A 19,865-nucleotide genomic window follows, 5' to 3' on the forward strand; every position below is an offset into this window, starting at 1 on the left:
ATCCAACAGCTAACACCTGTAAGTCAGCGTTGACTGATGACCATCCATTCATCCATTTCCAAACTGCTTTATCCAATACAGGATCATGGAGAAACTAGAGCCTATTATAGCAGGCAACAGTGCAAGGCAGGGTACACCCAGGGTGAGACGCCAGTACATTGCAGGGCAAACAGCTACAAACGCACACACTCACACCAGGGCCAATTTCCCCGAAGCCAGTTGACCTACCAGTATTTCTCTGAACTGTGGGGACTGATTGAAGTGAGGATCTTCCACAGTATCTGATACACACAGCTCCAGTCAGTGAGGTCTAGAGAGCCTCCTTATTTGCATTGCTTATGTGGCTCTGTTAAGTGAAGTAATTTATTACCTCACTGTATCAATTTAACGCCCTCTCAGTTAATGATTTAAAGGTACCTGTGAGTGATTCTGGAGCTCTTGATGTATATCATTTAATAAAATATTCTCTGGTTTCTTTTCAGATTAAAATTAGGGGCCGTATGTCTTTCTGATCTGGCTGCTGAATGGATTTCTAAAGGATGTTGTTTTGAAGGATTATATGATTCATTCCTAGGGGTGTAGGACAAACGAGGAGTGAAATGATTTGGTGTACACTTCAGCTGAGACATCTTATTATACAGTATGCCTTTTGGATTTCACTTTATTCCTTACCCTCACAAGGGTCAATAAAACCTAATTTCCTGTACATGTTCATAACTGTAGTTTGTTTTATTTTGACATCAATACAGCCTCAAAGATGATTCTAAGATCACTACTTAATTGCTACTTAATCTTATAGTTACTATAACATTGTAGAAATTAATTTGGCCAGGAGTAAATAATATAAACTATGTAAGAATATAAGAAAGGTTACAGATGAGAAGAGGCCATCCTGCCCACTTTGTTTGTTTGGATATGTAACCAAGTTAGATTGATCCAAGGATCATCCAGTCTCTTCTTGAAAGAAGACAGATTAGTTTCAGGGACTTGACTGCTGGGTAGCTGCTGGGTGGCTTGTTCTAGACCCCCACAACCATTTTCACTGTTTCAGAGTAAAAGAACAGGCAACAACTTAAAAGTAATAAGCGTCTATTTATTTTCAGAATAGCAGACATAGCACGGAATGAACTACTTACAAATATTTACAATAGATGTGAGTACCTAGGCCCAGCCTTTTACCTAAAAGCAAAGACTTAGCTACCCAGCTCTCATGGAGATTCCAACAGTGTCTACACGAGACAAAAAAACTTAAGGAAGGATCTTAATGAAGGCAGAGCCATTCTTGTAAAATATAAGTTCCTATCAAGGTCAAAACTGCTGTCTAAATTGATGCCAAACCATTCTCCCTGCACCACATGCTGTAAGTGCACCAAAATACAACAGAGTGTTTTGCTTTGGCTGTTATAAGGTTGGACTTCTGGCTTACAAAAGATGGTACCACTTACAGATCTACTGGTTTTACTGCAGTGATAGAAGAAGAGTGTCATGATGGCCGAACCTCTAATACTGTATATTGATTTGATTGATTGATTTGAATGGATTGGCCATTCATTTTTCAGTGAATTAGGTGGTGGCTAAACACTAATCCATTTAATTATCCTTAGTACCCCTGGAAGATAATTATATACAGTACTGTATATATTAAGCGAACGTTTCAGAGTTTGTAAGTATTTTTTTTTATTGAAAGTGTCACAGGCAGTTTCAAGTTGATCTTTTTATCCCACCTGACTCACTGTAGAAAGTTGAGGTTGAGATTCAGGGCAGTTTTGCATAAAAAATATGGAAAATGGAGAATTTAAAGTCAGCTTGTGGCCATCTGCACAACACCATGTTCAAACGTTTCTGTATTTCAGAACGTCATTAATTCTAACCTTTTTATGAATACTTCAGAAACAAGGGGGCTTAACCCAGTTTCTGTGTTTTTAAGGTAGGTTGAAAAGTGTGGTATATGTTGCTGGTGTTACTGCAATTGCTCTCTTTGCAAACAATGAAACAAAATGAGACTGTGAGACATTTTACCAATTTTGTTTTTGCCTACCTAGTCCTGTTCAGAGTCCTATCAAGAAAGGAGCTGAGTTCTAGGGAGGTTAATGGGAAAAGTTGACAGTCTGTGGAAAAAAAAGGCTAAGGCAGTCTAAGGCTAAGGCAAACGGACTGAAAAGTTCCAGAAAATAAGTAAAGTTTCTAATCCAATTTCCAAATGGTCTAAATAACACAAAGAGATTAAGGAAATAAAATTACTTTTGTGTTTTGGATATTGAGAGTTTTAGGGAGACTGGATTATGACTTTTCTCTTTGACTCTAGGATTATGGTATCACTTTGATCCTGGCTAAAACACACAAACATTGGATTTATATGCAAACACTTTAATTTATTGAAGAAGCTCAAGCAGGTACAGTAACTGCCTCAGCATGCATAGGCTGTAAAGGAACAGGTAAAGGTTTATTCCATGCTGAAAGGAAAAGAAAACAGACACGACATTTCAGCTGTGAAGCATTCCTCAGGTGTGTCAACACCTTTAATTGTTGAGTTTATATTTTATATTTCTGCCAATCATTACTTGAACTAGAAGAATACATATACCTCAGAATGTACATGGATCAGCACACTGGTGAAGAAAAATGATAAAGTATTAAGAAGTTGAGTATGCTATAGACCACCCAACACAGCAACAGATGTACAGTAGGTGCTTCATTGCACATTGAAGTATGGAACACATATATCAAAAAGAGATGTTGTACTCCTGGAGAATTTCATTTTCCCTCACACACAATAGATTAGGAAAGTATAAAAAAGGAGAAAGATACCTGTTGCAAGACAGCAGTAAGAATTTGGAAAAATATTATATTTACAGTAAATAATTTCATTAGGATAGTCATTAGGGATAAGTGGGGATACTTACAATTTAAGGTAATCTTTGTTTGACAAACGATGTCAGAGGTGATTCTATGTACTGTATAGACAATAGCTTGCTGTACCCCAATGAAGGTAATTATTGACTTTCCCTATGTCTTAGTCACATAAATAAACTTGAAATGCATTTGGAGTGAATATCAGTGCATGCATGCCACAATTTCAATGTTGGGTCTGACAAAACACACAAAAGGAACCAAAACACTTCTGTTATTAGATTATTAATGGTGGCACAAATAGCATATATAGCAGTGCTTGTGGTAATATTAGCAATAGGTGTAACAGCAGTCACAACAGAAGTAGACATATTAATAACAGTACAGAAGCAATGCGGTCTTAAATCACGTCATCATAGTTTATTGTTCTTTGTATCTTTTGTTAATCTGGTGTTGGGGTTTTTGTACTGTTAATGTATAGTATATACAAAGTGAATATAGAGTGTACAGCCGCTGCACCCCACCCGTTTCGTCCCGCAACACCTGGGGCACGAACCCGGGTCTCCGGCGTAACGCAACAGGGAGCCAGCCGCATGAGCTAAAGCGCAGGGAGCGCGATGACGTCACCGTGTCCGAACTAGCTCCGCTACACCAGCTTTAAGGAAGTAAACTTATTTACCAGATATTGACAAAGATTGACAAAGAGCTTAATAAACTAGAGGATTTAAATTAATTAAAGAACTTTAGTACTTCATGACAATGAATATTCATTTATGAATATTACACATACACAAAATAAAACGCTTTTTCATAATACCCAAATGAGCTGATTTGCAAGAAAATGATAGACACATTTAAACATTTTTAAAAATAATTAACCTCACTAGCTAAATTTTGTAATATTGCAATTTTGTTCCTCCAGAAACAAGTTTCCCTGCATGTTTGTTTGTCCATCAGATACACAAAAACATTGAAAATGAAACCCATGCTGGCACAGGCTATTTTTTGTCTAAAAGGATAACTTGCAATTGCAGTTGTTTTTACACAAAGCACAAAGCAGAAATAAGATTCGTGTTGCCCTTGTGACAGACATACTACTTGTTTACCGGAGACAGAGTTTGGTTTCTGTTTCTCTAGCACAATACAAATCTTTCACTTTAACTCTTTCCAGTAAAGGTCCAAACCATTTTAATGACAGATTTGTGTTTTAAAGGTTTTTATTCTGAAAGGAAGCAACACAGAGGCAATGCAGAGATGGCTTGATTGACTACACACACATACAAAATAGATACTGTATACAGTGCTGGGACTGCAGCCAGGTTACAGGAGCATAAAGAATGGAATTTCGCTTCCAGCAATTAATCCTGTCATAAGTCATTAAATGCCTTTTAACTTCAGTATGGTAATTTAATCAATACAGTTTTCTTTCCTGCTGCCCTTAATTAAATTTGCAGTTACTTATTCTGTCTTTTACATTTTGGCGGAGGGTGATTTCACTGAATGCGATCGATTGTTCAATTGATTTGTTTGTTGGTTTGTTTAAATTTTCCTTTCATGTTCCCTATTCAGAATACTGCCCAGAATACAGATGCTTTCCCAGGAACACTGACCTCTACCCCGTAACAGTGCACCCATGAACACAGAAAAGGAAGGGCATGCAAATTCAGTTGCTTGCGCATACAAATTCCAGAGGGCCAAGGCTAATGTCTTGCGTTATACTGCCATCTAGTGGAAACTATTTCTTGACCAAACTTGTCACCTCCCTACCCGAAAAATACATCTTTGGTATACACTTTTACATCTTTTGCAGACGTGAGAGCTGTGAAGCTACTAAAGGTCAGATAAGTCAAGATAGTAATTAAAGGTTCCCTGTTGTCTATCTCAATAATTCCTGCTTGAAAAAAAGTGTTGGGAACTAAGCATAGTGGAAAAACGTTTCATGAACAGAGCCCAATATCATCAGAGCATTTACTGTAGGTATTATCACATCATCATCACATAACTTTCAATAACTGCTTATCCAATTCAAGGTCACAGTGGCTTAGAGCCTATCCCAGGAAGCATTGGGTACAAGACACACCCTGAATGGGACGCCAGTCCACTGCCGGACACACACAGACATACAGTAAATGCACACACACTCGCACCAGGGCCAATTTTATGTCTTTGGACTGTGGGAAAATCCAGAGCCATTTAGATGTTATATTACATCTATTTAAAGCATTTTTTTTGCTGGAAGCATTTCCTGTGCATTTTCTTTCTTGTGGTCGTCCTTTAAAATGAATGTCTACAAACATGTTAAAGAGATTATAACAATGAAAAATGGACTACTGTATATGTTTTAGAATGTTAGTTTGTTAGGAGACTATAATGCATGAACATCACCATTAGTGGTAGTAAAGGCTCGTAGAATATGAAGGTCTATTAATTATTTATGAGCTTAATTAGTTTTCTTTATACAGCCATACAAATCTTGCAGGATTTCTACACAAGTGTCCCTTAGGATAAAATCCTTGCTGAGTTCTGCAAAACTGTCTTAGGAATCACACAGTGAAGATCATGCAGTAGGTCTTGACTACCACAAGAAAAGTAAAGAACTACTGTACATGAAGATATTCTGCAGGATATGATATTCTGCAGGATATCTTAATGAGATTTTGGCTACATACAGTATTTATAGTATACAGGATTTCTGCAGTGGGCTGCTGTAGTGCTGTATATTGGGGGAATCGTTGCTTTTGTCTGCTGGGAGGCTCCATGACAATTTACTGTGGAATGCCAAGGAAAAAAGACTAAATTACTGTAAAGGTCCTTATCCAAGTCTTAAGTGAAGTGTGCCCAGTAGATTTATTAATAATAAACAGTGAAAACATGGACCAGATGACATGGGTAAAAATTATATGGACAAGACACCCACTCATGTTGTTGAAGTTGAAACCCTGGCTTTTTTCTAGAAATGGCTGAATGAGAGCCTTGAATCAATTACTGTAGCTATAGTAATAACTACAGTACCAAATGGGTTAAATGAGTTCTTATTTGCAATTGTTTTTGTACAAAATAACATGGATTGAGCATGGGAAACTATTGTAAAAATATGGAAACATTAGACAGTTATCATGATATATACTTGTCCAATATCTCGCAGAAGTCAACAGATTAATAATGATTTAAAGCAATTTGGAAGGAAACATTTGATTATTCATGCACAATATCAAATGAATGCCAAGTAACGTGGTTTTTATGTTTCTTTTTCTAGCCTGCCGCACGGCAGTTACAGCTGACATCGTTTTCCTGGTGGATGAATCATGGGGTGTTGGACCAGACAATTTCCAGTTTATTAAGGATTTTATAAGTGGAATCGTCAAGTCTTTCAGTGATAACATACTGGGTGAAGAAGGCATCCGCTTTGGTGTCACAGTCTACAGCGACATCCCAAGGTATGTACTGTAAGCGAACACAAATTAATGCCCAACTAACGACGCAAACTGCGTAGTGAGTACAAGAAGACAAACGTAATTCCTCATCTCTAAAAAAAAAAAGTAATATTTAAGGTATGATCCTGCCTGAAAATAAAATCAGAATTTGAACCAGATCTGAGCTCAGGTTCAACCCCGATCTGTTCAGTACAATGCAACGGGAATTGAGATCAAGATCTGAGATCGGATAAGGATGGGATTCCACGCAGTACAATCAACCGCATAAAACAAACGTTAATCCCATCCGAGCGGAGCATTGGCATAACCAAATGATTACGTATTTCAGCCGCAACATCTGAAGTAAATCGAATTTCACTGATTCTTTAAGATTTTTTTTCCTAGAATGAGAATAGCCCTAACTGACTACTCAACTGTTGATGAAGTGCTGGCTGCGGTGCGTGATCTTCCATATGAAAGTGGGAGCCCCAAAACGGGAGCCGCTCTGGAGTTCCTGGTGGATTCTGTGTTCAGCTCTGCCATTATCAGAGATGATGCTCCAAAGGTACAGTCCCCTGCATCTAACTGGGACATTCTCGCGCTATGCAATAAATAGCTTCTGAAATGTTCCAGTATGTTTAAATGGGATATCTAGGTAATTTAGAGAATTTTAAAGGTATCATTTTGTTAACACCCGATTGAATTGAAAATACATGCAACATTCTAAAAACGTTTATACATTCCCCTGGTACAGTTAATTAAAACTTAAAATTGGGTTACCCTGCTTTGAAATACTGTATATATAATAAATAGTCAATCCAATTTCAATTAATCTGAATATTCAGTCTAGGTCTAGTTTCAGTCTAGTTCAGTCTAGTTTGGTGATAGCAGAATGCATGTTCTAGATGTGAACAGAAATGAATGTAGCATAGCTGAGATGTGTATTATGATGTTTCCTTCGTTGTTGTTTTTTTGCAGATCGTAATTTTAATAATCAATGACAAATCAACAGATTTGATTGAGGAACCAGCAAAGGCATTGCCAGACAATGGGATTACAGTATTTGCAGTGGGTATGTTTGTTTCCAAAGCTCCTGGTTTTTATTGAATGGGCTAAATAAAAGTGGGGGAAATGTAGCATAGCAGAATAACACTGGCATGTCTATTTTGTTTATTAAACTGGTTCAAAACTTAAACTGATTCGAATGCTAGTTCTGGTTGGGGGGAAAGTACAACACAATAGACAAGGACCACTTCATCGGTAAAATTTCTCATCAACTTTTTGAAATGCTTTCACACTTGGGCATGATTGCAGACTCATTAATTGCCTTACGACTGTGTTTTTTCTGACACCTTTATTTAAAGCAACTTCCAGAAGGTGCTGTAAATATAACAACATATTTTTTTCATAAAATTTGTTAAAGCATGTCTTTACAGCATGTAAAATAACACTATTCACTTAGGAACAAGTAATAGGTTTATTCCATGCTAAAAAAGAGAAGAAAGAAAACACAATTTACACCTGAAGAAGGCTCCACAGCCAAAACATTGTGTTTTCTTTCTTCTATTTTCAGCATGGAATAAACGTATTACTTGTTCCTACACATGCTGATGCAGCTACCCACCTGAACTATTCATTAAGTACGTACCTTCCTGGACACAGAATTCAAAATCAAAGAGCTTCCTATGAGGGTGATAAAAAGATCGGTGATAGTGGTAGAAAGTACAAAAAATTAATATTCCTTTCTTTGTTACTTGCTTTTCCATAACCACTTTATTATTCAGAAAATGGGCAAAGCACCATGTTCAAATGCAATGAAAGACTGACTTATTTTAGAATCATTTAAGGAGGCATTTGGGTGTGTTTATTTTATTGTTTCAGGAATTAAAGAGGCAGACAAGAAAGAGCTGAAGAAAATAGTCTCTGAACCTTTTGAGGAGCATCTTCTGTTTGCTGAGGACTTCAATCGTCTTAGCAGTCTCTTACCTAAAATCTCTCGGCGGGTTTGCTTTACAGCCTCAGAACCTCCACGACCTATCAAGCAGACCAAGCAGGGTATTCACAATCATCCACATTCGACGCCTTACCAGAAATTGTGATGTAGCCTGGGTAGTCAAGATAATGGAGAATAATAGCTCAGCATGACAGAAGATACCAATTATGCTCTGACAATTAAATGTAATTTTTTCAAACACTTAGACCAGATTTGTGAACAGTGAATGGTATACATTGAAAGAACATGCTGTGTACCCATCCACATGTTTTTCTTGTTTGGTTGTTTGATGATAAGTGTTCGCTTTCTTTTCTGAAGTGGAAGACAAAGTTATTGGGCCAAAAGACCTGGTTGTCAATGAGCTGAGTTACAGCTCTCTGAGACTGACGTGGACCCCTGCTACAGGAGACGTCACCGGATATCAGCTGACTATCAGTGCTCTCAGTGCCAGTGGACAGCCACTTTCAGGGCAAGAGGAACAAGTGGGTATCAGGGTTTTCTCAAAACTGGAGAAACAGTCACTGGTTGTCTGCTTGGTTCAACACCAGAGGCTTCTCATAAGGTTACCACAGACTTCCTTTCCCTCCTTCAACTATGATTTAATCTGTCAGATAAATCTAAAAAAATGAAGGAATGTGCTGAAAACCTACTAATTACAGTATGATCCTCAGCCCTTTCCTTGATTTTAAATGTGCCAGTCACCGATAATGGGAAAAAATTTTTGAGAACAGCAATCATATACATTATGTATCACAAGAAGGGTAGTATAATTTAGTCATATGTGAGAGATAACTGAACTTATTTGATATGATGTCACTGTATGAAACGAATCTCCATAGCTATGGTACATATTGAGCAGATAATGCCACAGTAGTATATGTGCAATAATGATAACCTAGCACATGTATCCCATTAACAAAAGAAATTAGCCTATGAAAATGTGCTTTTGAGTTTTTGTTTTTTCCCCAACCACCAATGACTGGTAGTGAAAGAACATCCAGAAGGAAAATAAAGGAACAGACAGGGAATGCAACCTTGTAATTAACATACAGTGACACCTTACACTCAGACTAGTGCAAGTGCTACTCTTCTTGTGATACATTTCTTTAAGAGGATCCATGTTGTTGATATCCAAAAGATTAATGCATGCCAAAAGAGAACAATAGCAGATTTGCTTTCTATTACTCTGTTAAAATGCTTCATTCAAACCTTTAGCAGCTGTTACTCTTTGGGATAGGGAATTGAATGTCACAGGTGGAAACACCATATTTATAGGTCATATTTTTAGGGAGAAGAAAAATGGCATTCAAAAATCCTAATAATTGATTTCACTGATCATTCTTTCACTTAAAGTTTGTTCACAGAGTGTACTTAACTCTTCATAGATGCTACTGTACCATCTGAAACTTCTCCTTAGCTCCCTTGTCCCGCCCATGAGTGGCCATTTTTAAATGTGTTTTTAGGGTTTCCAGACACAGGTAGGTTTTTGGAAAAAGGTTTTGTCTTATTTGTCCACTTTTCTGTACAAGGATACCCTTTGCTGTTACCTAGTTCTCCCGCTAAACAATCATTCTAATCTTGGCCTCTTGAAAGAGCGGGAATGGGTCTATTGGGTTTGGAATCTTACTGGTTATTGGTGCTGATGTGGTCAATTCTTTATTGCATGGTTCACATATCACAGCTGTCTTGACTTAATTCTAGGGGTTTAAGGGAGTACCATAGATCATTGGTACAAGAATGCGTAAGAGGGGGCTGTTTTGTTCTGATTGTGAAAACTTGTAAATGAATAGAAATTGGGAAACACAAAAATTCTCAAAAAATGGAAAATAATTAAAGTGGAGTTTACGGTGGTGCTAACCCTCTTGTGTAAGTAGCGTGAGCCTTTATTAACATGGCAAGAAAGAAGTACTGCCACCTTCCACCATAATTAAGGAAGGCTTTAAGATTAGTTTTTGTTAATTACCTCTGAAGCACAAATTAATTGAGAGCAATAAATGTATAAAGTGGCTGTGAATAAGTTGCTAAATAGATTTAAGTGTTCAGTTGCTAAGAATGAAAATTTACTCTTGGAAGCATTTCAGCAAACTGACTATAGTCACTAAGGGATTCCAATTTCAAACTGTGGGTCCGGGAATTTAGGACAAATGTACGCCTTTCAAGTAAACAGTTTATTATTTGTTTTTAGAAATACAAAACAGACTATGTTTTGTGTTCACATGCACGCATGTGTATTCACAAGCACCATTGAGTAGAACAAAAAACAATCATGCAATGATTTCCTGAAAGAAATCAAAAGTAAAGTATGTTACAGTATGTGCGCCTTTCTTTGTTTTGTGCTCTCCACAACACATCTGCTTAAAAACCTCTTACTGTATGTGTTTAAATTCAATCAGCTTAAAATTGCAGTTGTACTTTAAGCATGTAAGTAAATAATTTTAAAAGCAATCAGTATTAAGTACCAATTAAGATGGTACTATCATGGGCGGAGTGTTGGCTCTGTGGCTAAGGATTTGTGCCTGTGACTGGAAGGTTGCTGGTTCAAATCCCACAGCCAGCAGAGGAATCCTACTCTGTTGGGCCCCTGAGAAAGGGCCTTAACCCCAACTGCTCTAGGGGTGCTGTACAATGGCTGACCCTGTGCTCTGACCCCAAGCTTCTCTCCCTGTTTGTGTGTCTGTCTCATGGAGAGCAAGCTGGGGTATGCGAAAAGATGAATTCCTAATGTGAGAAATTGTATAGGGCTAATAAAGTGATGTTATTATATTAACTGATGACTGATTATCTTGATTGTTGTCATTTTGGTAGATTGATTTGAAGGGTGATGTGAGGACTGCACTTGTGACTGATCTCAAACCCACCACAGAGTACTTATTCACAGTCCACGCCATTTATGCAGGTGGCAGAGGGGATTCAACAATTGTCAGAGCAAAAACAAGTATGTACAATATCTTTCAAATGACCACAGTGATAACAGAGGGACCAGATATCTCTCCTGGCCTGTGTAGAGCTGATGGTGATCTGTTCACTTGTTTCAGCGCCAGTGCCCCAGGTAACTAATTTCCGAGTGATAGAAGAAGGGCTCTTTAGCCTGCGGTTGGCATGGACACCACCATTAGGAAGATTAAATGGCTACAAAATCTTCATTCCTCGAGGTAAGAAAATTACTTCTAATCTATTTTGCTTTAAGTAAACATTCTTAGCCTGGTTTTGTTTAAACCATAGAAACCAGTGTTCAGCTAATCATTTACTTAGCAAGCAAGAGTTTCTTGTGCATTTTAATAACAATGGTTCTGTTCAAGGAACGTCAGTTTTTTTACAAATTGTTCACAAAATACAGCTTCCTTCCTGCTTGTGTTTCAGATGGTTGGACCCTTATTGACATGAACTATTGATCAAAAAGAAGAAATTAGTCTAAAGCAGTTCTACTAGATTATGTGGGTCTGTTGGCCACCATTGGGCTCAGCTGTTAAATTGATGGACTAACATACTGCCTAAATACACTCTCATATTGTAAAGGAAAAACCCTCTGGGTGATACTAAAGTGTGCTTATACCATTATCTGATATCTATAAATATTCTAAGATAAATATATATACAGACATATACAGTACATGCAGTATTTATGAACTCTGTGCTAGAACAAAGCCACTTTCTTGTGCAAGCTTTATCTTTGTGTGCTTTTCTTAAGGGACTATGCTCAACAGATACTGTGTGTTGTGTATTCTACTGTATATACTGTATTAGAACACTTAATCCGCAAACAAAATGCATAACAACTGAGTTTGTTCTGGTGTTTGTTGATGTCTTAATCGTTTCAGCCAACCGACCCGGACTGACATATGAGCAGGAGCTTAGTGGAGATGTTTCATCCCATGTCATTGACAGTCTAGAGGAAGACATGAAATACACTATCAGTATTTATGCTATTTACCCTGAGGGCACAAGTGATCCAGTATCTGCGACTGGCAGAACATGTAAGTCTCCTTACTTGAATCAAGAGCCGGTGGTGGAATTAGTGTAGCTCTCAGTTACAGTGGAATGAATGTATTGGCTGTTTATATTGCTGGTAATCTGACAGTCAGCAGACACTTAAATATTAAAATATAGATGGTCTTGATCTAATCTTTTCTTTTAGACATAGTAACCTTTTATATGCTGCATTGTACCGCTTGAATTTTTTAAAGAATTAAGAAAGATGTAAACATGGAATAATAAACAATATGCGGACATTACATAAGCAGGGACAGGAACAGCTGACTTCAGTAAGTGGTTATGTGAGCAAGTGTCTGCGTTTTAAAATGGCTTGATTTATAAGTGGTGTGAATACTTAGAGTTTAAAATGCTTCCCTGGGATTGAATCCAGCCTACAGAGCCTGCTGAGTGGAGTTTGAATATTCTCCCTGTGTCCACATTGGCAATCTCCAAGTACCTCTCACCCCTCAAAGACACACTGTCTTGGTTAATTGGTGTCTCGGTATTGTCCCCATGTGTGTGTATAGTGTACAGTACATTGGACTGGCCTCCTGGCCAGGGTATAGTCCCACCTTGTACATTCAAGGATTGGCTCCAGGCTGTCATGACCCCTTTCAGTAGAGGTGTTCATTGGAATTCTTATTTGTGCTGATCTGACACTACGGCAGACAACAGAGTATGACAGAAAACACCACACATTGTAGACAGTACACTACAAAACAGCAAATACTGTAATAACAGTAACAACCAGCATAATAAATATGCTGGATGGAGTGAATCTCACCGATTGATGGTAAATCACATCCTATAGTCCACAACCCTTGGTAGTGCATCTTTGTCATGCATGGTAGTATTGCTGTATACTGTGAAACCACTTGTGAGGACACTTTCCATGGTGCTGTAGTAAAAGTTCATGGATAGCTGTTCATACAGCTTTTCTTTAATCACCGCCGAAAGTGCAGGTGCTCTTGTGCCTTTTTCAGACTGGCTACAGTGTTGTGAGACCAAGCCAAGTCGGTGGAGGAACACGTTTAATAAGAGATGAATGGGTATTATTAATGGGTATTAATTGATAAAATTAGTTTTCATTTACAACCTTTATCTCTGGGGATGTGTACTGTATCACAGTCAACAGCTTCTTGCTTCTTCTTGCTTTCAAATATACATTTTCCTCCTTAAATGCACATTGAGAGTCAGCTGTTCCCAGGTTTGTCCACAGGGTGTCAGAATACAATAAAGAATTTTTTGGTTGCCTGAGATAGGGTCCTGCTGAATAATAAATCTTGCTCACAAAGTTGTTTCACCTACAGAAGGTTTAATTGGCGATCTTTGTTTTGTGTATCATTTTTGGAAAAGTGAAGTTAGTTCCTGTGAAGAGCCTAACCCTGCAGAACGCCACCACAGATACTATACAGGCCAGATGGTCACCAGTCAAAGGTGCTTCAGGATATCGACTTACCTGGTCCTCCTCAGGTACCTGTATACTGTATATCGCAAATAGAAACTGTCACCTGCTCCCCACAATATGATTTTCTTTCATGTTATAGATGGTTTTTAGCATATTTTTATTATCCATTTGTTATTTTTTGTTCATTTGAATTTTCAAACATACAGTAAATTAATTAACAGAAACCAAACATCAACATTACAGTGTCAATACAGTCATATAATTTTTGTCCAAAGCTAATGTAACATTAGAACAAGTAAATGTTTATTCCATGCTGAAAAGAGAAGAAATTAAACACAACATTTTGGCTGTGGAGCCTTCTTCACACCGGAATTAGCTGACGCAGCTACCTACGTGAACTACTTCATGTAACATTAGTTAAGTACACTTCAATATGGAATACACTTTATGTGTATTTACTATTTTAAGAAACAAGCATATTTCTAATAGTTGTGGAAATCCCTTCGTTTTAGGATTTACTTTATTAATTCTAACTCTTACACATTTTGAATTCACATTATGCTGAAATGTGAGTATCCATTAATTATCTGGCACAATGTCTGGGTTTATCCAGATCAGTTGAATTGTTTTTTTTTCACTGCTATGAAACCAGCAAAAAGCAGTCTCTGATTTATAGGAAAGGTAACCAAGTAATCATCATTCATCAAGCACAGGCAAGGATCTGGTTCGAAATACATGTCAATTAATTTGGGGACAGGACAGACCCAACACATGTGAAACAGAGTGCCTACAGAGTTGGTTTAACATCATGTACATATTGAGTCTGTACTTAGTCCTGTTATGAACCGTTTGTATGGTGTGGCATACTTTCTATGTATTAATTTAAAATGATTAAGCTGATGAATGAAATATTTAGAGGATGAAATGAGACTGTCCAAATCATTGCCCAGTTTGGGTGCAGTCCACCCCTTTTCATCTCATTTCTCCCATATAGTTTCTATTAAACTTCATAGTACTTTACATACTGTAGACAAGTCATTTGCCCACAGTTTGCCCACATGAAAAATCAGGCTCAAACATCACACATCTGTAATAAATTTTGTTTTGTTCTCTAGAAATAACCCCCCCCCCCCTCCCAAACCATTCAATGTTAGTTAAGTACAGCAATATCATTTAACTATTTAATATTATGTTTTCAACTTGTAGAGGGATATATAGAGAATGTTAACCTGGGTGAAACCTACACCTTCTACATGATCCAGGGGCTTCAACCAGGGACAGAGTACACTGTCACAATCAACCCCATCTTTGTGGACATTGAAGGACCTGTCACCACAGCAAAAGCTAAAACATGTAAGTCAAATCAATTTCCTTAGACAGTTAATGTAAGATGATATACCTTTACTGTATCTTTGATGCAAAGGTGTTTTTGAAACGGGGGTTTTCTTATTCAATTCAAAGTGCATTGTACTGTAATTCACTTACTATTTAAAGAGTTTCTAGGTAATCAGCATTTCGGTTCATTACTGATGCCTTTCACAGGTTTTATTAGCTTGGGGTTAGAGACCTGTTTCCGTTCTGGATGTTTCGATTTTATTTCTCTTGTTGCTGAACATCAGATAGCATCTGCTGTAAAGTACCAGTGTTAGCTGGGATTATTACCACAATACCGAATACCAGGAGTATCCTAAACTCCACAAGAAAAAAACAACAACTCTGAAACTTAAGAATTGTCCTTCTTAACATGTTCCCTGTTAAGGTCAATTGTATCTCCCAGGTGTGTGAAAACTACTTGCCTTGTCCTCCAAATCTATTCATACCCAGCAATAGAAACAGGAACAATAAATGTCAAATAACAGAAAGATTACTGATTGAATAGTGTTTCTTGCTTATAAAATCCTAAAAATGTTACAGTATACAGAAAGACTTAATGGCATTGCATACAGTAATAATAAAAAGTTGTATTTATCATAAATACTGTAAATAATTTAAGTCCAAAAAACTCAAGGGTCACATTTATTCACATCCCTGTAGTTAGTGTTTTGTAAATCCTCCTCTGACAGGGATTACACTAACTTTAGTGTGCTATGAGTCTGTGGCACTTCAGATGGGAACTTAATGCAAATTCCTTCATGTAGAATTGTTCTTAATCCTTCAGAAACTTTTGGTTTCCATTTGTGTATTCCATCTTGAGTTACAATCACAAATGTTATTGTTTCATTTGTCATTCAAATGCTGTTTGTCAGGTGTAACAAACAGACCTTTTTAGTTTGCAGTATTTCTTGCAATTCAGGTATGAATGCCACATTCATATTGACAATTTTTCTACATTTTGTATACTGAGGTTGCTGCTTTGTATATACTGTAGATCTTTTGCCTTTGGATTTACTGTACAGTTGCCTCCCAACACAATTTGTTTCACAGATATCAATGTGTTCTATTCCTAGCATAGTTGCCATTATACCAGTAGCCTTAAAGTTCTTAAATGGACACTTCAGAAAGTGATAGAGTTAGGGCCATGATGATGCATGCTATTTGCTGAATGTTTTCTACGTGTTACCTTCTTTCATACCCCAGAGAAACAGAAAACCTACAGAGTTATATACAGTAGTGTTACAGTATATACTGTAAAGGAACAGGTAAAGGTTTCATTCCATGCTGAAAGGTTTCAGCTGTGGAGCCCTCTTCACAAGACACCTGAACCTGAACACAGCCTTTACCTGTTCCTTTGCAGCCTATGCATGCTGATGCAGCTACCTACTCAATACTCAGAGTGTTAAGGTATAATTGTTTTTGTTGAATTTTACCTAGTTTGAAGTGTGAATAAATATGACCACCTTGTTTTCTGGAATTCATTAATTTATGACACATATGATTTCACTCTGTACAATGCTGTTATTACAGAAATATAACAAAATTACACTTTTTTTAAAATGAGACACATCATCCAATCTGTAACTCATTTTTCTGTATAATGTTTTATCACGTTCCTCTTTTTTTTCAAAGGTATGAATACATTTGGAGAGTACTGTATGCCCCAAAAGGTGTTTGTCACTCATGTGTTATGTGAATAAAATGACTGCTTGTGGTAGCATAAAATCTCATGCAAATTACATGAGAAGCCAGATGTAAAACATACAGTATACTTTACTCCATTTACCCAACATAAAACTCTGAACAGTGTACGTCAAGCATGCAGTTTCTTGGATCATTCTATCTGGTGGGGATTCCTGGGGTTCTATCCTATTTTTTCCTTTATCCAATCAAAATCAAAGCCAGCTTTGCACCGATTTGCTTTCCCACAAAGTTCCGAAATACAAGGTTGTACTGCACATTGAACTGTAGATGAATTACTTGTGATTACACTGCTGTCTGAAGCTATTGATTTATTATTGTAATCGACTAAGTAGCGGGGCTGCTGGTGCATTGGCAGGTGCTACTCATCAGTTATGGGTGAAGTAGATGCTCACTCATCTGTGAAGCACTTTAGGATCCTTCTGGATAAAAAGTACTGTAGAAATGCACAGAGTTAGCATCTTCAGCAGGATAATAAAGATATCTGTGCCATGAAATTGCATGCCCTTGGCAGTTGCCTGCATTGCTTATGTATTGAAATCAAAGTATTTCATCATGGGAATCATAATACTGCTAATACAGTACAATAAACCTATGGGTGTAGAGTATAAAAAAAACTTTATAAAACGACGAGTGCAGTTTAACTACAGTACAAGTGCATTAACTTCCTTTGATTAATTCATTCCAACTTTTTTTTTTCCCTTTGCTGCTTCACAAGTAAAGCAGAGAGGTTTTTGTAATTGGCTATTTCTAATGCTTTTATTCCACAACATATGGCTTTAGCTACAGGTACGGTATGAGACCATGGGAATGTATTCTGAGTGGAAGTGTGAGTCAGCCCAAGGAATGAGTCACATTCCCTTGAAAGTTGGAAATAAGTGAAGTTGGTGCGCTTAGTAGCTTAACTGTATTTATTTGAAGTAAAAAAGAATTGTTGCCAGCATGGTTTCAAATCCTGAAAGAACAGACTCTTTATAGTCAAAGAGGAAAACATTTGTTTCCTTCAAGTTTTCTTTTATTCTTTGTAAACTAATTTTATTAGTGTTTGGTTCTTTATATGAGAGACATTAGAAGCACAAGAAATGCATATTGGAACCAATAGTACTGTATGTGGTGCGTTTTGAATGCCTCTCAATATATTATTGTGTGGCGTGGTGAATTGCATACAATATTATCCAATAAAAAAAGATTAAATTCAAAATGTATTTGTTTTGCAAGCTCAGGGGGAAAAGGGATGATTTGTCACAGACGAAAGTACAGTACGTGACAGACAAATTGTTCTGTGACAGATGACCAGCTCTCACTGAGCTTTAGACATTTTAAACAAGAAATACTGGGGCTTGCAAACAACAGATGAGAACCACAGCTGCATTATCATCTGTTGTGTGGACAGAATCTCTGATTTAATTTAGTTTTCGTTAAATTGCCACCAAACTCTTCCAATTAAAAATGCATGAAACGTGAAACTTAATTGTATGAACCCGAACGTATGAACCCAAAGCTGGTCTTTGTGGTATAGAATGGCTTTTGAGGATTCAGCATTTGTGTACAAAGACTATAAAATCAATGCATTATAACTTGTTTGAAAGCCTAATCACAAAGAAAACATGACTTGTAGGAATCATATATTTTGTTTAGGACACAAGAAAGGTTACTGTTTACTAGTAATGTAACTTTTTTGGTTTGTATTGTTTTAGTGGAAAGCAGTGCAGTACAGAATGTAAAAGCTTCTGCAGTCAGTACAAATAGTGCCTTGATATCCTGGAATGCTGTACCGGGGGCAACAGGTTACAGACTGGCATGGGGCCCAACTACAGGTAATGTCCACATCCATTCTGAATAAAGTTCGCTAAACAGAACATGAAAAAGTTATTTTTAGGAAAAGCATACAACCAGCAGTGATTGATGTCATAGATTTCTTTCTTCATATCGACTGTTATTATCATTGATCATCGGTGACTTCCTTTTCAGAGGCATATGTTGATAGGCAGGTGACCCAAGAAGAGATTAAATTGCTCCATGTTGTCCAGGAAATACTTCTGTATCATTCTCTGTTGACTTAGCAAAAACAGCTTTTTTGCATAGTGAAAAGATGAACCCTTCAAGTTTAATAAATTGAAATAAGAAATGCATTTGACATTTTCTGTTGTTGGTTTTGTTGTGTTCCATTTCTAAAGCTGTAATCATTATGCTAGGAAATTAAAGGTTTGTGTACCTTCTACTCGGTTTTCTAATTTAATACAATTTATGCAGTATGTAATTAATATATTATCAATGCTTTCAAGCAAGGGATTAACACAATGCAATTTTATACTTTAGTGATGTTTTCAGGCAGTTTTCTGTTTAGGGATCTGTTTTCTTTCCATTGTGCCAAGATGTTAAGAACATTTTCAACCGTCTTGGGCTGACAGACAAGAAAAGAGAGGACATCTCCGTCCTTTGCTAGTAAGAAGTACTGAAAGATGTGATGGATTTTCTGAGATATCCACATCTCTAAATTACCAGTATGATACGATTTTCCCTCCTGCCAGCCCACAATCACTATGACTCACTGAGTCAAAAATAGTGCTGCAAGGACAGCAATGAACTGCCTCTCCTTTTGATGTCACAGCAGAGCTTTCAAGGGTAAAAAAGTCCTTTGAAGGCAGTCGTAACAGTCAACTGTGTAAAGGATTTGATTCAAATATTAGCTTCTTCAAATTCTGATTGATGTGGCTAAGTCAATCTGAAAGAAACTGATGACTTGATAATATAATCTTTTGATAACTTTTGTCTCTTTCTTTCTGGATAGATATTTAAAAAAAAACATTGCAATTCAGCTTAGTTCCTGTTTGCCCTCTTATGAACCCAAAGCCGGACCAAATAATAGCTGAACCAAAACATTGCTCTTTAATTGCTCAGTAACTTTTAAAAGAACAGCCCTGATTTGGGTAGAGTAATTGAGCATTTGAAACATTACACTAACATTAAACAGAGGCTGTTACATCCCAGTTTGTGGTCCATGTGTGTTTTTGTTGCTACTGTATGTTCCACACTTCCTGACTTTGATTGTTCTCCCTCCCCCATTGGTCCATCATTACACCGTTGTTTCCGTATTATGTCATCTTCAATTAACTCCCAACCAATCAGAACTCAGCTTATTCAGTATATAACT

General features: G+C 37.2%; 1 protein-coding gene across 1 annotated transcript in view; it reads left to right on the forward strand.

The window, feature by feature from the left end:
* Window positions 1-19,865, forward strand: part of col7a1l (collagen type VII alpha 1-like) — a 178,183-nt gene that overhangs the window by 41,546 nt on the left and 116,772 nt on the right. The window contains exons 7-17 of the mRNA XM_088922609.1: window positions 6,107-6,287; window positions 6,669-6,828; window positions 7,242-7,335; window positions 8,145-8,318; window positions 8,575-8,738; window positions 11,062-11,191; window positions 11,292-11,408; window positions 12,075-12,230; window positions 13,585-13,701; window positions 14,843-14,989; window positions 18,409-18,528. Coding sequence (XP_088778735.1) covers window positions 6,107-6,287; window positions 6,669-6,828; window positions 7,242-7,335; window positions 8,145-8,318; window positions 8,575-8,738; window positions 11,062-11,191; window positions 11,292-11,408; window positions 12,075-12,230; window positions 13,585-13,701; window positions 14,843-14,989; window positions 18,409-18,528 — 1,560 coding nt within the window. The remainder of the gene's footprint in view (window positions 1-6,106; window positions 6,288-6,668; window positions 6,829-7,241; window positions 7,336-8,144; window positions 8,319-8,574; window positions 8,739-11,061; window positions 11,192-11,291; window positions 11,409-12,074; window positions 12,231-13,584; window positions 13,702-14,842; window positions 14,990-18,408; window positions 18,529-19,865) is intronic.

Source organism: Atractosteus spatula, chromosome 8 (assembly GCF_055471065.1).
Source record: "Atractosteus spatula isolate fAtrSpa1 chromosome 8, fAtrSpa1.hap1, whole genome shotgun sequence".
Taxonomy (NCBI): Eukaryota; Metazoa; Chordata; class Actinopteri; order Semionotiformes; family Lepisosteidae; genus Atractosteus; species Atractosteus spatula.